Source organism: Mustela nigripes, chromosome 1, assembly GCF_022355385.1.
Source record: "Mustela nigripes isolate SB6536 chromosome 1, MUSNIG.SB6536, whole genome shotgun sequence".
NCBI classification, from domain to species: domain Eukaryota; kingdom Metazoa; phylum Chordata; class Mammalia; order Carnivora; family Mustelidae; genus Mustela; species Mustela nigripes.
The window spans coordinates 96502372-96522564 of NC_081557.1; the positions used below are offsets into that span (position 1 = coordinate 96502372).

The window sequence follows — 20193 nt, forward strand, 5'->3', positions numbered from 1 at the left end:
GCTCAGGTCATGATCCCAGAGTCCCGGGATCGAGTCCCGCATCAGGCTCCCAATTCCACGGGGAGTCTGCTTCTCTCTCTGACCTTCTCCTCGCTCATGTTCTCTCTCACTGTCTCTCTCTCTCAAATAAATAAATAAATAAATATCTTTTTTTTAAAAATCCTGTCTTTCACTTCTCCAGTGAAGACATACAAATGGCTAACAGACACATGAAAAAATGTTTATCATCACTAGCCATCAGGAAGATTCAAATTAAAACCACATTGACACCAGTTAGGAGGGCAAAAATTAGCAAGACAGAAAACAATGTGTGTTGGAGAGGATGTGGAGAAAGGGGAACCCTCTTACACTGTTGGTGGGAATGCGAGTTGGTGCAGCCAATTTGGAGAATAGTGTGGAGATTCCTTAAGAAATTAAAAATAAAGCTTCCCTATGACCCTGCAATTGCACTACTGGGTATTTCTTTTACCCCAAAGATACAGATGTAGTGAAAAGAAGGGCCATCTGTACCCCAATGTTCATAGCAGCAATGACCACAGTCACCAAACTGTGGAAAGAACCAAGATGCCCTTCAACGGATGAATGGATAAGGAAGATGTGGTCCATATACACTATGGAGTATTATGCCTCCATCAGAAAGGATGAATACCCAAGTTTTGTATCAACATGGATGGGACTGGAAGAGATAATTATGCTGAGTGAAGTAAGTCAAGCAGAGAGAGTCAATTATCATATGGTTTTACTTATTTGTGGAGCATAAGAAATAATATGGAGGACATGGGGAGATGGGAGAGAAGGGAGTTGAGGGAAGTTGGAGAAGGAGATGAACCATGAGAGACTATGGACTCTGAAAAATAATCTGAAGGTTTTGAAGGGATGGGTGTGGGAGGTTGAGTGAGCCTGGTGGTGGGTATTATGGATGGCACATATTGCATGGAGCACTGGGTGTGGTGCATAAACAATGAATTATACTGAAAAGAAATTTTTTTAAAAATCCTGTCTTTCAAGTAATCAATACAGAATACACCTGCATACATAACAAAAATTGTTTCTGATAACTAAAACACATTCAAATTTAATAAGTGGGCACTGATTAATGAAATTTATCATAAAATCCCTGTAGTTACTAACTCTCCAGAATAAAAGTGTACTCCTTCAAAAATTTTTCTAGTATTGTAATCATTGCACAATCTTTTTACTATTTTCGGCATCAACATTCTGAGAATCCATTGTGTACTAGCTGCTACGTGGAGAGAAAAATGAAAAATAAAACCCTACATTTAAGCAGTTTAGGATACAAATGAGAACACAAGAGAGAACAGTTCTTTGTTCAAAGCAAGCAAATACCTTCTTGCAGATTTAGTCATGAAGATACCAGATGCCAAGAATATAGTTCAACTTAAGGAGGTGTAAGTTTAATGATCAGAACAAAATGGGATAAATTAGGAAAAAACTGTATATAAGAGACACATTACAGTATAATATATTCCTTTTTAGGTTAATTTAATAGGACTTCATATATGTGATTATTCTTCAGTTTTCTGAATTAAAACTGTTCAGGTGGCCATAAGGTCTGGAAACACGGACAAATATATATAATAAATAGTTCAATGATACTCCAATGAATGCTCATAGAACGTGCTATTTCTCACTAGCAATTCCTGGTTCAACAAGACGTGCCAAAATGCACTGAACAATGTGTACTAAAGCGGTATTTTCACCAATCCTGCTACATCCACCAACAACGCATCACCAAGGTGATCTGTTGTCTGATTTTCACTGAATAAATTTGTGTCCCTACATACCCGCGAAGCAATCAAGGAAGAAGTACATGTTCTTGCTTTCTGGACTCTGTGGTCACCTGTATTTTTTTTCTTTTAAGTTTCACCTCCTATAAGTCTTGCAAACATTTTTGCCATTCATATTATACCAAGAAAAAAATGAATACTAAAAATGAGATAATGGAAAAACAAAAATTGATTTATTTTGCTTTTAAACTTCGCAAAACAATTTACTGAAAATGAAGTGATATTTAATCTATGAATAAAAGACTCTCTAAATGACACTCAGGATGTTTTACAAGTTTGGTTTTAAGATAGATTTGAATTCACAACAGGTCTTACGCACAATGATTTCAGTCAGTCAGGCACTCCAAACACAATGTGGAGGTATAACAAGTATGTGATGAGCTCGTAATAGTCCAAAGGTATATAAAGACCTTTTTCAAATATGGGAAGAAATTAGTCTTTCTACAGTATTAACCCCTAAAAGCTATTCTCCTTTATAGACAACGATATTATTGTCAGTTTCATACACTTTTACTTTATAAAGAACTCCCAGAGGAAGAAATTTCTGGAGGTTTTCCCAGATATATTTAGCCACATTTTCTGTCGTGCTGTAGAAAAAAAAAAGGAAAGAAGATCAAAGGCAAATAAATAAAATTTCATTTTTTATATTTATAGAGAACAGAAATTCTAGAATTAAAACATAATGTTAAACAAAACTTCAGAAATCACACAGCAATTGACAGCAACTATACTTTCTTACTATCTACTAAGGAAAGCTGGTCACACTCACCTTACAACATCTGCAAAGTATGGCACATCCAGATCCAGATTCTTATGATCGAGGGGCTTCATAATTGCCTCCTACATATAAGACGAAGAAAAAACACCACTCGTTCCATTTAGGGCTCAAATTCTGTAGTGTTCTATCTTTGCCCCTAAACCTTACCTCATCAGTGAGCCACGAACTCGGTACTTCTAAGTACTCTCACTAAGCAACACTTAAAGTTGAAAAGTAAAGCAAGGCCCGGATCTCCATGATGACTGGTTCTCCTCATAACTAAATGCAGAGATGTAAGAAATCAGGAGAATTCATTGGAGCTTTCTTGTAACCAGCCATTGTGGTTCAGAATTGAGTTTAGCGCTTCTTGAATTCTGTCCAAAAACTTACCAAAATACTAATTACTAAAAATAATTCTCCATACAGTCTTCTCTTCAGCCCAATGCTACAACGTCATTAGGACAAGGATCCTGTGAGTACCATTTTACAAAGCAGTCTAAGAGTTAAACTCCATAAGTAGTTCTAAATTTCTGCTATGAGGAGTAATTTAAGAAAGATCTTGAACTCTTAGGAGAAAAAAATATAAAAGTATGTGAAGACCATTGCTTCCTAATATGTGTATATATTAACATAACGTTTTCCTTTGTCAGTGGCAAGAACAGTAATTGCCTTATTTTTCTCACTTTTTACTTTCAGCTATTGTACAAAATCTAAGCATTTGTGAAACATTCTAATTTCCCAATGGTACGTTTCTCAGAAGGGCACATTAATAATAATAGTAATCATTTTTTGAGTAAAACCAGAACCATATGAAAACAGTTAAGCTTTTTTTTTTTTTTAAAGATTTTATTTATTTATTTGACAGACACAGATCACAAGTAGGCAGAGAGGCAGGCAGAGAGAGAGGTGGAGGCAGGCTCCCTGCTGAGCAGAGAGCCCGATGTGGGGCTAAATCCCAGGACCCTGGGATCATGACCTGAGCTGAAGGCAGAGGCTTAACCCACTGAGCCACCCAGGCATCCCTAAAAAAAAACAGTTAAGCCTTAAACCGAATAGCCTTTAAAACAGATCAAATGAAAGGCAGTTCCAACATGGATATCAAGAAAATACCTATTTTCTCTTTGATCCCAATTCAGGTCCCAACTTTTCTTTTGAAGCTTCTTCCAAAGGCCCCTTCTGACTTTATGAGCCACTCTTACTGTTGGGATTACACGGTATCCCTCAGATACAAAAAGTGGGGAAGACTTCTCTACAAAGAACCTCTCCTCCAGCACACGGTCATATGTCTGCATGGGATGCTTCACATCTCCTACACTATTGTCTTGTATTGTACAACACTCTGTGCATATATATTTTATGTCCCCAGTAAATGCAAAAACTCTGTCTTTATAGCTTTCCTAAAGTACCTGAAACATACTGCTATCTGTTCATTCACTGATTATTCTTTTTTTTTTCTGAAGATTTATTTATTTATTATTTTTTTTTTAAGATTTTATTTATTTATTTGTCAGCGAGAGAGAGAGAGAGAGAGAGAGAGAGTGAGCACAGGCAGAGTGGCAGGCAGAGGCAGAGGGAGAGGCAGGCTCCCCGCCGAGCAAGGAGCCCAATGTGGGACTCGAACCCCGGACGCTGGGATCATGACCTGAGCCGAAGGCAGCTGCTTAACCAACTGAGCCACCCAGGTGTCCCTGAAGATTTATTTATTTATGAGAGACAGAGAGCATGCACGCACACGAGTGGGAGGAGAGGCAGAGGGAGAAAGAGATTTCTGAAGCAGACTCCGTACTAGGCGCAGAGTCTGATTCGGGGCTGATCCTAGGACCCCAAGACCATGAACGGAGCTGAAATCAAAAGTTGGTTGCCCAACTGACTGAGTGACCCAGGCACCCCTGATTTACTTATTCAACTGAAACTTACTGAGCACTTACTATTGTTTGCCTCCTAAAAAGGTAACATGAGCACTCTGTGGATAAGGGCTATGTCACAGTCACCTCTATACTGGTACTTAGCTCAAAGACAGGCAGAGCGGGCAAAGTTGCTGAATATATGGATGATAAGTACCCTAGAAGCAGTAATGATCATTAACAGCATTTTTATGAGACAAATGTCAGATTTTAGAACAAGAGTAAGGAGCAAAGTGGGCACCTGGGTGGCTCAGTCAGTTAAGCATCTGCCTTTGGCTAAGGTCATGATCCTAGGGTTCTGGGATCGAGCCCCGTGCCAGACTCCCTACTCAGCAGGGAGCCTGCTTCTTCCTCTCTCTCTGCCTGCCTCACCCCCTGCTTGTGCTCTCTATCTCTGTTAAATAAAGTTAAATCTTAAAAAAAAAAAAAAAAAAAAAAAGAGTAAGGAGCAGAGTTTAAGAGAAAAACCAAACAAAGAGGTAAAATGATGGAACAATAAGAATAAAGCTGGATAGGAGGAAGTCCATTCCCAACTTTGTAAAAGACTAACCCCACAACCTAAGGCATATCAGTGAACTGTTTGGCTCTCTCAATCTTAATCTATGGAATGAAAAGTTGGTCTGGATAATCTCTAAAGTCTCTGACAATACAGGATTTCTAAAATTATATGGTCAACAAGTCACTAATTGAACTCCTTCTTCTGTGTTATCCCTATGGTAAACTGCCTCAGTGAGTTTATGATAAAACTAGAGTGAGTAACACAGGGTAGTGTTAAATCTATGATCAACGGCGTAAGGAAAATCCAGAGAAGGAAAGAAAAGCTTCAAGGAAAAAGCTGTATCTTGAAGGAAAGGCAGAATTTGTTAAACGGAGGGAATGAGGATACACCAGCAAGACATACAAGATGAGCCTGTCACTGCTATTCCCATCACTGCAATATAACTGTGACTTATTTCCTTTAAATCACCCAAGCAACTTTAGAAAAACATGAGAGTAATTCTTCCAACGACTTCCCTACTCCCACACCCAAATCCATTCACAAGGTCATGGAACCTCTGGAGATACTTGGTTGGGGAGGTAATGGGGGGGGTATCAAATACACCTAGAGGACAGTACCTAATAAGCAACCAATATGACATTACCTCCATATACTCTTTGAGGTCGGTCAAATTCATAACCATTCCTGTAACAGGATCAATCTAAAGAGTAAACAAAGGTGAATGTTAGCATCATATGCTCTTCATATTTAAACCTCTGTTAAATTATTAAAGGCTGTACAATGTGCAAAAATTGTGCCCACATCTGCCTTCATCCCCAGGACATTCATTGATCTCAGTAAGGAAACACCAGGTGCTCCAGGAACCCCTTTCATGGTCCTGCTCTTCTACCTGTCCACATAGAGCAGATTAAAGATAACCCTTTGGGAGAGGAAAGGCCTAGAACAGTAGCAGCTCACCATACACAAAGGACAACAATGAAGCAATATTGATTTGAACAGAATTTTTCAACACAGAATCCATCGCGTTGGCTGAGAGGGCCCACAATCTGCACAAATCACACAGATCTTTTCAGCACGTACCTCTCCATGCACTGTCACCACAACTATGGGAAAGAAAACAGAACACCAAAAAACCACATGACTTTCAACACTTAACACCCAAGCGCACCTTAACAATATAACTTAAGTGTTAGATCTCTGCCCTGCAAAGCCCTATTTATATTTTCCCTCAAACTGCTGTTTTGTTAGTTAAGATCTTTTTATCAACCAAAGCAAGATCAGCTAAGACAGAGAAGCTCAGCAAGAGCTTTGGCTAAGCAGAACAGCCCAGCCAAGGCCAGAAAGGGTGTACATTCAGCTTACGATGTCAATGCACTAGGTAGGAATGTCCACTAGGTAGAATTGAGATGCTGCTCGATCACTGTCTGCAAAAGTAAAAAATGTACAGAAAGACATCCAGCTACACACCAAGCTGGACCAACACTGGGCAGGATCTTTCTCAGCAAGCAAAATCATTACAGGGCCTAAAATTCTTATCCCTTCACTCACACAAACATATATAGTTTATGGTAATGTTCTGTAAGTTAACAAAGTGCTTGTATGAACCATGTGAAAAGTGATGATCAGAGTGTTTTACAAACTAGTGATTAGTAGTGATCACTAAGTTATCAGTGATCAGTGATAATCACTAAGTGATTAGTGATTACAAACTAGTTTTACAAATTAGTGTTATTTTTCAGCTCCATATAAACACCATTAGGTATTACGTGATAAGTGAGCAAACTAAAAATGATAAATATCATAGATCAATTATGATACTTATATCATAGTTGTATAGCGGTAACTAAACTAGAAATTCTGATCTTCTGACATCTTTTGAATCTTTTTACTCTACCAAACTATATGCTGTTGATACTCCATTGCTTACAGAACTGTTTTTTGAGATACCAGCCTTATCTCAAAGAATTAAGTCTTGTATACTCACATAAATTATTTTCTTGGAACACTGCAGGCAGTTTTAGACTCAACATATTTTTCTGCCATACAGCGTACTCCTAGCCAACATCTCCCTTTTGTCAATCATTATTTACTCAAAGAATACAATCTAATGTTTTTAATACAATCTAATTTTAACATTAATCTGAGCAATACCTAATGAGAAGGAAGTAGGTGCCAAAAGAATCTCATTATGCGCACAAACACCAAGGGTGGGGGGGGTGGATTGTTTAAACCATTTATTATCTCTAACAGAGCAGATACTTGCAAGGTGAAACTTAAGACACATCCAACCAAGGCAACAGATTTTTTTCATTGAGCTTCCATGTAACTTCTCATTTAAGGCTCAAAGATGCTTTGTCCATAAAGTTTCTTACTCATTAAGACTCTATTTGCTGATCACACTTTCATCCTTATTGAAAGGGCTAAAATTTCATCAGTTTCTCTCACCTTTATAATTGTGCCCATGGCCATTTGGATTGTTGCATTTCCCAAACAGCTTCAAATTTTCTTCATTACTCAGAGATTTGCTGACCAAAAAAAAAAAAAAAAAAAAAATAACATGACACAAGTTCAGACACTTTCCCTGTTCCCTACATTTATTATTTGCTCTAGCCTTTGAAAAGCTTCACAATTTATTACTTTAGCTCACCAAATGGAGAGTCATAAATCAACCTGATTTCCTTATTCCACTTTCTGTCAGGAACCAGTGTATGTCCCCTCATTAGGCTACCATAATGTACAAATGAGTGTAAACGAAGTCCACACCCTTGTTCCACAGCAAGATTCCAACTGATCTGCTCAAGGCCTTCGATTTTTCAACTCAACATACATTTACTGGGTATCCATTACGTAGTAGACATGGACTGAACGAAGCAAGGACACACAATGATAAAAGATGCTTGTCTTCAAGTGGCTTAGGGTGAAAGAGAGAAGTGAGTTGGGGGAAATCAGAGACCTAGACGAACCATGAGACTGTGGACTCTGAGAAACAAACTGAGGGTGTTGGAGGGGAGGGGCGTGGGGGATTGGGTGAGCTGGTGGTGGGTACTAAGGAGGTCACGGATTGCATGGAGCACTGGGGGTACTGCATAAACAATGAATCTTGGGACACTGAAAAAATAAAATAACTTTTTAAAAATCTCATTTCTTCTTAAAAATAATTACATGATCTACTACATCTCCTCTTTAACAATCTTGCATGATTATGCCTGAACTACTGCCCACTGACTTCACCAATCCATAGAGCAGTATCCAAATTAGGTAAAAATTTAAAATTACAATACTCAACTGTAGTTCTGGGCAGAAAAAAAATTTTAATTTTTATGTCTATAACTGTCCAACCAACCCTGCATCTTCAATGAGTCCTTCTATGTGTGAATGTACTATTACCCCACCCCTTCCTTTCTGAGTCTCTCTTCTCCCCCCTCCCCTCCTCCTGCCCATCACTTACACTTAGAATGCTACGGTTCACAAAGCCATAGCACAAAATTATCTCACTGTGCCCTCAACAAAACTGGCCAGATGGTGCACTCCGCACAGAAGGCGGGGTCAGGTGCGCGTTGATCGCTGCTGCATCCCTGCCACCTAGCACAAGACCTGACACGCTCGCCACAAACACCTGCCCAGTGAATGAATGGATGGCCCTTGTTAGAAATTACTGTCTTCGTTTCTACAGACAGGGAGACGTATGCTGAGAGCGGAGCTTGCTCTTGAGAGGCACAACTCCCCACATCGACTCCGCAGTGCCTTCAAGCAGTCCATGCTCCGTATCCAAACCCCGGCAGTGCTCCTTGCTCTCAGGGCTGCCTTAGGAAAGCGAACGCCTGGGTTCATGACCCCTGTGGTAAGAACGGTATACACCTGGGTTGCTGCAGAGATACTGGTGACGATGACTAGCACTCCTGGCACCTCGCGGCAGCTCACACTTGCCGAATGTTCCCTGACACTGTGTCACCCGGGCTAGGCGAACTGCTCTGGGAGCTACTGCAACCCTTCGCGATCTCTAAGGAACGTGAGCGACCCCGGAGCTGCTCCAGGGCAGCAAGCCAGCGGGGGAGCCTTCGGGTTCCGCACGCAGGGCCGTGCCCTCGGCGGTCGGCTCTGTTTGCCACCGCGCCTCCACGGCCTCCTCTGGTCGCCTCCAGCTGTCACCGTCACCGTGGCGCCAGGGCGGCCGGGGGCGCGCGTCGGTTCTCACACCTGCGCTCCCGCACCCGGGCCCCGCTCCCCACCGTGGGCATTGTGGGTGCACCCCCACCTGTGGAGTCGGTGGGTCGCGCTGAAGGAGACGAGGCGGGACACTCGCGCCCGTGGGTGCCCGCCCTCGCCGGCACCCGCCATGCTCATCGCCTCGCCTCCTTCTTCGGCGGGCGGCGGGGCTGGGCGGCAGCGCGTCCCGCGGCTGCGCAGTGCGGCCGGCGTCCTGGGACGCACTCTCGGCTCCGCGCTGCGACTGGCCCCCTCTGCTGGTCTGGAGGCAGTAAGGCGCCCCGTACTGTGAACCTCTTGGATAGGAGGAGTTGGGGTAAGTAGGCAAACCTCCCAGCGGCCCGTCGGAAAAGGTGGGTGGAGCCTTAGTGTCTTTCATTATACTGACTGCTGGGCACATAGGCCTGGTCACACTTTGGGTACTGGAGGGAGCTCTTGGAGTCGCTCCTGCCACTCCCTCCCAGAAAGCCCTAGTTACAATAACCTCCACTGGCTGAGCCCAACCTAAAGGGAGCGGGGATTTGAGAGCACGTGTGGGAGCAGGTGGCTTCCGGAAACACTACTACTTTCAGACTTGTAAAGATTCTTCCTACTGAGGAAAATTATCAAGCTTTATCATCCGCGTACATGAAGCCATTTATGAACACATGCAGTCGTGAACACACACGCATTAGTGATTCTCTGTCCTACGTTGTCACCTCTGGAGTGAACCAATTCTGTTTCTTTACACCTACTTAAAAGGAATATCCAAACTACTTGTAGTTCCAGTATTGTGCACCTCTTTTCTCCATTTATTAGCTCACTAAATAATTAATAGCTAACCATGAGGCTGGCAGTGTTCCAGATACTGGGAAGGACAGATTAAATCATGGGAGTGGCAGGCATACAGTCCCCAAATGGTGATTTCTCTCAAATGTCTCCTGTCTCCAGCTACATACTCTGTTCTGCATGAAATTATGGTCATGGAGCAAACGTTCTTAACACATTTTCAAATATTTTTATTCTCTCCCCCGTTGGGCTGTGAAGAACGTCAAAGAAGATAAACTTGGGAGATACCTGAGATAGACACTATCTAGTTCAGTCCTCTCATAGACAGGAAAGCATGGGCCTAGATAAGTGAATTATTCATCCAAGATAACTTACAATAAAACAGTATTTCCGGGGCACTGACCACATCAGGGATAAAATACTTGACTCATTCCAAATGAAGTCTTAAGAATCAAAATACAAACCAAAGGAATTTCTGAGAAATTACTGTAGTTACTTCAGTAAAATATGGCATTACATTTGCAGAGCTCTCTAAATGTTTTTATTAAGGATACTTACCTCATTTACCCTCAATGATCCTTTATGGATTCAGCCATGTCCCCCCAAATTAATGTGTTGAGCCCCTCAGTACCTCAAAACGTGGCTCTATTTAGAATAGGGTTTTTGCAGATGTCATTAGTTAAGAGAAAGTCACAAGAAGCCCTAGTCCCTTTTTCCTTTCCTTATGCACCACATACTCCCTTTCCTTAAGTCTCTGGACACTGATGAGTTATGAGCTGGGCTTAGGGACAGGAAGAGGCCCTGCCCAGGCTTTGAAACTTAGTCATATGCTCACTCAATTTTACCAGAACTCTCTGCACTGGATTACCAGGCATAGGCATACTACAAAATACCATTGATTCTTTTTTGTCTTCTCCTTCAAGAACCTCAGCAGAATCTGGTCATCCATGGGCCAAAATCTTTTAATTATACCGCTTACCTTTATATGTTTGAACTTCACTCCCCGTGATTAGGATGGAATTTATAGAGGAAAGACATTATCAGCTCTACATACTTCACAGAAGTCAGCTAGAATCTCCTCCACCCTTTAGATCCAGATAAGATCTAAATCAATCTTCCATGTCTGGTCTGGGGGAGTACAATGCCTTTTTTAGGATTTCTGTGAGATATATTTACATTCTCTTACAATGACTTCAGCCTCGAAGCTCCCACATCTGGTGTATTAGCTGTATTTAGGCATCTTCCCGTCATTCTGGTACCTGCTGCTTTTGTTCTCTGTTTCATCAAGCCAGACACAAAACTTAGAACTTTCACTTTATTGCCACAATATAAGCCATTACCTGTGGCATTTTTGTACCTGCGGGAACACTTCACTGAAAAGGACAGGGTTTATGATGTCTGTAATAACTCCTGAAGATACTGGAAAGAAACTGGCTATGCTGGTCTGGGGCTGTGCATGAGCCTAACCCTGAGTTCACAGATGCCCCAAACTAGGCATCTAGGAGGCTTAACTGGCCCGAGGCTGGAGTTAAGCAGAGGGAGGAAGTATACCTGAAGGAAAAGGGAACATGAGATCTTGAAGTTGTTGGCAAGAGTGTGGTTTAAGGGACAGAAGTAGGGGGATTTGGGCGGCTGGTAAAACTGGGCGTGGGGTGGTTAGAAATGGGGAGATTATATGGCCTCTAGTGCCACCTGTTGCCCAACTGAATGAAGAACTTACCAGTTTCTGGAGAACTATACACATGGAGATTAGAAGAAATGCCTGATTTTAGTAACATTCAACAAAACACCTTCCTAAGGCTTAGCTAGGGGCAGGACAAAAGGTGGCAGTTGGTGGTTGAACTGCTGTGGTGTCTGTGGACAGCGGAAAACCAGTTTGGAAGAAAGCCTCTAAGCCTGACACAGCTGGCTTCCCCTCCTCTGTGAGCCCTAGAACCTGTGCTAATAGGCAGGCTGTGACAGAAAAAACAAGGTGCTTTTTAGAGCTCATATTTTACTATCTACGATTATGTGTATTTTTTCCTCTCAAGTGTGAGGACCTCTGTCACCCACGCTATCTGGTGGTAGTAATGACAAAGCTCTACGTTTCCTTTCATGTATTCTTATTATCTAGTGGAAGATCTATCTAGTAAATATAAATTTAAAACTCTCTTCAAACGGTTGTATCAATACTTGCTTAATGTTTTTAAGAAAGAGCTCTAAGAAACTATAAAACCATTATTATCTCAAGAATTGTTTTTGTTTTTGTTTTGTCTTTTAAAGATTTTTATTTATTTGACATAGAGAGAGAGATCACAAGTAGGCAGAGAAGCAGGCAGAGGGAGAGAGGGAGCAGGCTCCAGGCTGAGCAGAGAGCTTGATGCGGGGCTCAATCCCAGGACCCTGAGATCATGACCCGAGCCAAAGGCAGAGACTTAACCCACTGAGCCACCCAGGCGTCCCACAAGAATTCTGTTTTTAATAGAAATTTTAAAACCGGTGTCTATGGTTTGGAAGGGAAGGTGCCGTTTAAAGCTAGTTTCCAGTGTTCCGAGTTGTTCCATCAGACTGTTACAAAGGTACCGTGGAACCCGTAAGGCATTCGCACAGGCACTTCTGCTCGGCCCAGTTCTTCAAAGTTCTTGGCATCCAAGACTAGGAGAAAATTGTTTTCATTCTAGAATAGAAAGACAATACTGAAAATTCTTTTGATCGTGTCTTATGCCTCTTCCTCTGTATCCTCAGCACCTAACACTGTGACTTGACTATCCATTCATTCACTAAATGTTTGCTGAACTGCCAGACAAGCCTCAGAAGGACACTATGGCGAAGAAGTTCATACTTAGAGTGAAGAAATTAAGTTGTTTATATTAGTTACCTTCCTAGAATCTCTTGGAGTTTAAGGATCCTTTCTGCCCCTTTTCAATCTCCTAAGAGACACAGAAATTTTTTCTTCCAAATTAGAAATGCTTCCATTTTGTGTTACTTTGGAGCTGTACAAAGGGCAGCATTACAAGGCAGACCGATATATGCCCTGGTGTAATTACAGGAGTGGCAAGTACATGGTATGGGGACAAAGTCCTCCTAAGCCCATGAGAGATATTAGTAATCGATCGTGGCACTTTTCTCATCAAACCCTTAAAAAGCCTCAGAATCCTACACCCCAGGCAGCTGCTAATAACTGGTACTCAACAAGCCACAAAGCTGGTACTCAACCTATTTGCCACAAGACTGCCTTCGACAAGAAGTTAAGACATCATGGGCTGAGACACCAGGGCTCACCACATAAGACTTTTGGGGCACTCAGATGAAACTGGCAGCACAGACGGTGGCATGAACATCAGACTAGACATCAGAAGACTGAGATTTAAACACAGGCTTTACCATTATGAGATCTGACACCAGCTCTCCCAACTTCTCTAAGTTACAAATTCCACATCCATAAAATGGTATCTAACAAAGCTGTTCTGATGAGTAAATAAGGTGACATGTGTGAAAGTCGTCTGTAAATGAATTTCTGTGCAAATGTATAGTATGAGGATGATTCTATAAATAGAACCTTAAATAATACGGCACAGATTATAATAAAAGAGTATGTACATATGAGGAGAGGAAGAAAAGGGAAAACGTGCTGCATTGGAATAAAAAATGACAGCATCACTGAATAAAATCCTCAGAAGTCTCCTTGCTACCTCTTTGACTAGTGATGCGGAAACACACCTACCTGGTCAGGGGTGATCACCACAGAGAGAATAACCCCACCATCTTCTTCACTGGCTCCTGGTGCGGGAACAAACACAGGTTCCGACGGGTAAAAGCCATCTTCTCTCCAAATCTAGAAGTCCCCCCAAAAAAGTATTTGATAGAAAGTTAATTATGAGCAAGAAGGTTCCTTGGCGTTTGTCACTTCTAGCATGAATATGGGTCAGTACAGCATTCTAACAGTTAGAGAATCAGGCTCACTGAACTGGGGGGTGAGGGGTGTTTTTGCAGCTGCAGACTCTATCACCACCAAACACAATTTGTGCGATTACAATTTCCCATAGGCCTGAAATATAAGTGTCCCAATAACCTGAACCCCATGATTTCTCTAAAAATAACACCAAGCAGAGACTTGTTTTTCTGGGCTTGTGATTCATTTAAGATTCCCAAGACCGCATATACCCCTTGCCTAGGTGATTCCATGGTTCTCAAACTTAATAAAAGTAAATGGCTGAGCTGCCTAAATATTAAAGAATCCCAAGAGCTACTTTAACAAAACAGAAACTAATTCAAAGTGCAGAACAGGTCTTTTAAAAATTCAGAGAGGAAGGGGCACCTGTGGGTCTCAGTTGGTTAAGCATCTACCTTTAGCTCAGGTAATGATCTCGGGGTCCTGGGTAGGGCTCTCTGCTCAGCAAGAATCTGCTTCTCCCTCTCCCTCTCCCCCTCCCCAGCCCACTCAGGCTCTCTCAGTCTCTCTCAAATAAATATTTTTTTTTAAAAGAGTTCAGAAAGGGAAAAAGATTTTCATTACCATCAGTGTCTTATTCACCACATCAAGCTTAATCAGAGAATCCCCCACTAAATGCCGAAAGCCGCAGCCATAGAAGAAACGATACTTTTTGCCACTGAATTGGCCATAGTTGATCTGGGGAAATTCAACACCTCCTTCCTCCTCCAGATCCTCAGGATGTAGATTTTCATAAGAGCACCAAATCTAAAAGGGGTCCCAAAAAGATTTGAAGTAATTGCTTACTTTCTCACTTATTTTATGCAAGGTAGGTCAGTGAAGGTGCTGAGAGTTTGTGACAGGGCTTGGGAACTCAGACTCTAAGTCATTTTTTTCCCACTGTTCCTTTTTCCGTCATATGTATGAATGCATGAAAGATTATCAGGTTTTGGGGCACCTGGGTGGCTCAGTCAGTTAAGCATCTGACTCTTGATTTTGTCTCAGGTCATGATCTCAGGGTTGTGAGATTGAGCACTACGTCAGGCGCTGCAATGAGTGTGGAGCCTGCTTAAGATTCTCCCCAAGGGGAACCTCTTACACTGTTGGTGGAATGCAAATTGGTGCAACCACTCTAAGAAACAGTATGGCGGTTCCTCAAAAAGTTAAAAATAGAGCTTACACTATAACCCAGCAACTGTACTATTAGGTATTTATCCAAAGGATACAAACATAGTATGTACCCCTTCAAAGGGGTACATGCACTGCAATGTTTATAGCAACAATATCCACAACAGCCAAACTATGGAAAGAGCCAAGATGTCCATCAACAGGTGAATGGATGAAGAAGAATGTGGCAAATGTGTGTATGTGTGTGTGTGTGTGTGTGTGTGTATACAATGAAATATTACTTAGCCATCAAAAGAATGAAATCCTGCCATTACAATGATGCGGATGAAACTAGAGGGTATTAGGCTAAATGAAATAAGTCAGTCAGGGAAAGACAAATACTATATGATTTCACTCATACGTGGAATTTAAGAAACAAAACAGAGAGTCATAGGGGAAGGGAAGGAAAAATAAAATAAGATGAAATCAGAGAGGTAGAGCAGCCATATGAGTCTCTTAATTATAGGGAACAAACTGAAGGTTGCTGGTGGGGAGGTGAGTTGGGGGGATGGAGTAACTGGGTGATGGACATGAAGGGGGGCACATGATATAATGAGCACTGGGTGTTATATGCAATTGATAAATCCCTTATCTCTGAAACTAATATATGTTAACTTAAAAAAAAGAAAGAAAGAAAGAAAGATTTCTATCCCTCTGCACCCCCCGTTTGCCCACATGCACTCTCTTTCTCAAAAAAAAAAAAAAAAAAGATCATCAGGTTTTGTGACTAGGCTGTCAGATGGCATACAAGGGGGAAGTGGACTTTTTATTCTACTAAAGCTGAAACACTGAGGGCTACACAGTAACATGTGTAGGGTAAGTGCAAATTACCTAAAAGGTGAAGATAATCAATACCAATCTCAAATACTTAGACATGCCACAACATTAGAAAACTGCACCTATCTGTTTGAAAAGATAAAAGGAAAGGTAAACACAGTGCTCCCTCCCACTGTGACCTTACCCCGTTCTTACCCTGCAGTTCTTGTGACCTTACCCTGCTCAGCTGAATGGTTTCAGATTTACTGGGCACCAAACATTGTGGAGAACAGCCAAGGAATAAAGTAACAATTCAAAGTCCATCTAATGTCTTTCAAGGTATACCTTTCCATTAGCTTGTTTCACAGCACTAGCTGAAGAATAGGACAATGGGCTGAGGTTCTCTCCTTCAGGGTCATTCAAACTGACATGTAAGGGCAAAACAAACCGCCGAGGGAAAGATCTGCCTACTGAATTATAGACCTGTTTAGGAGAGACAAAGAAATAGATGAGAAAATGTCATTCATGGGATAACAGCACGTCCCAATAATTTATACCCAGTCAACTTTATTGGCATTCCTAAGTAATTGCATAAGTGATAAACTTTCATTTATTCATTTTTCCACAAATATCTGTTGAGTACCTACGATAGGCAAAGCACCATTTTAGACTCTGGGAATGCAACAGTGAACAAAGTCTTTGGCTTCATGGAACTCACATTCTAGTGGAGGATGGATGATAATAAATAAAAATTAAAATACATATTATTGAATTAGTGTCAAATAAACAAATGATTACATAGCCCAAGGTCTGGTAGTAATAAGTACCGGTAAGAAACATACTGCAGGGTGACAGAGTGCTTCCCTCTTCACGTTTAGTCATAATATATCTCTGCATGGAAAAGCATCAACTTAGTAGGACTGAGTTGCTAAAATGTGGCACATTCTCAAGGTCTGTTTTCACGATTGGTCCTTGGCTGACACCTGAGAACTGAGCCCTTGGAATGTTCTGTCTCCCAAGAGTGGTTCTGCATGCCTGAGGTCTTGAGTCACACTGCACTAGTTTGTGCAGACAGTTTATAATAATAGTGTGATTTATAAGGAACACTGCTGGCCTGTGGGCGTATGGAGCTTTGCTAACTGAGGGTGTGTAGGGGCTTTGTGCCCATATGCTGATCCTCAGCAAAACCCTGGACAATCAGCTTCCCTGGCACGCAACATTTCACACAGGTTATCACAAGTAGTAGAGAAATCGGGTGTGTCCTGTGTGACTCCACTGGAAAGGACTTGGAAGGGCGTACTGGGCGGTTTTCTCTAGACTTCATCCCATGCACCTTTTCATTTGCTGATTTTTCTAAGCCTGTGAACCATCCTAGTGAATCATCAAACCAAAGGTGGCTCTGAGGACCCCCAACACAACCTCCCTGCAGAGGTCATGTTTAAGCTGGAGACTCTAACAAAATAAGTGGTTTTGTTTTTGTTTTTGTTTTTTTCCTGACAATGAGAATGCTTTACACATGTTTTCTTCTCTTGAAATACTGTAAGATGAGGGCAAACGGTGCCATTTCCCCTCACACACCTGGTCCATATCATCTCCATCTCACACAAGAGTATTTCTACGGAGTAAAGATTTAGTGCTATTTTTAAGCTTCACAAAGAGTTAGAGTTTTTAAAATTAATTTTAAATTTATTTAAACATTTTTTCCTTTTGTCGGGATGCCTGGGTGGCTCAGTTGGTTAATCAGCTGCCTTCGGCTCAGGTCATGATCCCAGCATCCTGGGATCGAGTCCCACATCTGGCTCCTTGCTCGGCGGGGAGCCTTCTTCTCCCTCTGTCTCTGCTGCCACTCGGCCTGCCTGTGCTCGCTCACTCTCTCTCTCTCTCTCTCTCTCTCCCTCCCTCTCTGGAAAATAAATAAATAAAATCTTCAAAAAAATTTTTTTTTCCCTTTTGTAAAACCACAGCTGAACAATAAGAGACTGCCAGTAATGGTGAATTAGGTAATGTGGATCAACTATCCCACTGAGAATAGCTAAAGAAGCTGAACAAATGTTTAGAACAGCTGTGCAAAGGCACTGGTGAGCTAAAAAGCCAGTGAAGATCATCAGTAGGGCAGAGATTTGGAGGGAGAAGGAAACCCACAGGTAACCAAGATATGGGGGAAATTTGTTCCCTCAGGATATCAGCTGCTTCCAGGAAAAAGGCAGCTGAAAGGTTGAGAAAATGAAAGAATTTTTTTTAATTAAACTTTTTAATCTTCAGATCACTGCAGATTGGCATGAAATAATACAGAAAAATAAACAACTGATTAAAAAATGGGCAAGAAAAAAAAATGGGCAAGAAACTAGAAGAAACATTTCGCCAAAAATATACAAATGGCCAGTAGGTACATGAAAAGATGCTAAACATCATTAGTCCTTAGAGAAATACAAATCAAAACTACAACGAGGGCACCTGGGTGGCTCAGTTGGTTAAGCAACTGCCTTCGGCTCAGGTCATGATCCTGGAGGCCTGGGATGGAGTCCCGCATCAGGCTCCCTGCTCGGCAGGGAGTCTGCTTCTCGCACTGACCTTTCTCCACTCATGCTCTCTTTCTCTCTCAAATAAATAAATAAATAATCTTAAATAAATAGATAACAATGAGATACTACTTCACACTCACTATGGCGGCTATTGTCAAAAACAAAACAAAACAAAAACAGAAACAAAAATGACAAGTGCTGGTAAAACTGTGAAGAAACTGGACCCCTGTGCAAGGCGTAGCTGCTGTGGACAATAGTCTGTAGTTCCTCAAAACAGTTAGATATAGAATTATCATAGGATCCAGCAACTCCACTTCAGGTATACAAAAAGAATTCGAATTGAATAGATATTTGTATGCCAACGTTCACAACAACACTATTCACAATAGTCAAAAGGTGAAAAACAACCCAAATATCGACTAACAGATGAATTGATAAAGAAAATGTAATACAGATATACAAGGAAATACTTAACTTTTAACAGGAATGAGATTCTGATACATATTACAACATGGATGACCCTCGAAAGGATTACACTAAATAAAATAAGCCAACACACAAAAAATAAATCTTGTCTGATTCCATTCATATTAGGTACCCAGAGTAGGCAAATGCATAGAAACAGAAAGTAGAATAGAGGTTCCCAAAAGTCTGGAGAGAGGAGGGAATAGGGACTTGTTATTTAATGGATAGAGTTTCTGTTAGGGATTATGAAAAAGTCTGGAAATAGACAGTGGCTACGGCTGCACAATACTGTTCATGTACAAATGCCACTGAACACCTAAAAATGGTTGAAATGGTAATTTTTATATTATGTATATTTTGTCACATAAAAAAGAAATAATGAGGAGCCTAGGTGGCTCAGTGGGTTAAAGCCTCTGCCTTCGGCTCAGGTCATGATCTCAGGGTCCTGGGATCAAGCCCCGCATCAGGCTCTCTGCTCAGCAGGGAGCCTGCTTCCCCCTCTCTGCCTGCCTCTCTGACTACTTGTGATCTCTGTCTGTCAAATAAATAAATAAATAAAATCTTAAAAAAGAAAAAAGGAGAAGAAGAAATAATGCAGACGGATCACATGTATCCTTCATCCAGATTCACCAATGACAATATCTTGCATAACTACAGTACAATATCACAACTGGAAAAATTACATTGATATAATCCACCAATTTTATTCAGATTTCACCAGTTCAACACACACGTGTGTGTGTGTGTGTGTGTATTTAGTTCCATGCAATTTTATCATGTAAATGCACGTGATCGCCACCATACTCAAGATACAAAATCACCACCAAGATCCTTCATGCTACCTATTTTTAAAGATAATTTTTAAAGATAACTCCCCCACCACTTGACCCCAGTGGGTAGAGATTTTGACACTTTTGGCGAACTAGAGGGACAAAAGGAGGAGTTCAATGACTGCCAAAAAGGAGAAGTCCTGATAAACCCCTAGTTCTTTGGGTCAGGACCCCTTAAGTCAGCACCTAAGAGTAAGAATAAACAAGGAATAGTTCATCTCTTTCAGGGACTATATTTCAATCCCTGTAACTACACTGAAGGCTATCTGGAACTGATCATGAACTCTAGCAATCTGCCAGAAGCAAGTAAAATTTTCTCTGGAAGAACATAATACCATCCTGGATCTCAAAATAGCTCTACAATTTTTCAAACACAATATTCTGTATGCAATAAAAATAAGCGAGCACATGAAAAGATGAGAGAGCATGATAAAAAAACAAAACAAAACAAGATAACAAACAACAGAAACAAAGCCACAAGGGATCCAGATAATAGAAGCTATCAGACTTTAAGTATTCTGAATATGTTGGAGGAAATCCTCTTAAACTGAGCATGTAGCAGAGAACTAGAAATTATAACAGAGAACTAAATTAAAATTCT

The 20193-nt window shown here is 41.2% G+C and overlaps 2 protein-coding genes across 5 annotated transcripts in view; both read right to left on the reverse strand.

The window, feature by feature from the left end:
• Window positions 1-1959: 1959 nt before the first annotated feature.
• PTS (6-pyruvoyltetrahydropterin synthase) lies at window positions 1960-9382 on the reverse strand. The gene is made up of 6 exons (XM_059417077.1): window positions 9224-9382; window positions 7414-7493; window positions 6049-6071; window positions 5612-5668; window positions 2578-2648; window positions 1960-2395 (listed from the first exon to the last, which is right to left on the reverse strand). Exons 1-6 carry the CDS (start codon window positions 9310-9312, stop codon window positions 2272-2274), a joined length of 444 nt encoding a protein of 147 aa, XP_059273060.1. The 5' UTR covers window positions 9313-9382; the 3' UTR covers window positions 1960-2271.
• A 2812-nt stretch (window positions 9383-12194) lies between these two features.
• Window positions 12195-20193, reverse strand: part of LOC132028261 (carotenoid-cleaving dioxygenase, mitochondrial) — a 42095-nt gene continuing 34096 nt past the window's right edge. For 3 of the 4 annotated variants that reach the window (XM_059417037.1, XM_059417027.1, XM_059417045.1), the window contains 4 exons: window positions 16121-16258; window positions 14438-14620; window positions 13646-13756; window positions 12195-12598 (listed from right to left, as the gene is read on the reverse strand). In XM_059417037.1, the coding sequence (XP_059273020.1) occupies window positions 12485-12598; window positions 13646-13756; window positions 14438-14620; window positions 16121-16258 (546 nt within the window). In that variant the 3' untranslated portion in view covers window positions 12195-12484. The remainder of the gene's footprint in view (window positions 12599-13645; window positions 13757-14437; window positions 14621-16120; window positions 16259-20193) is intronic. The other variant, XM_059417052.1, reaches the window with a different exon arrangement.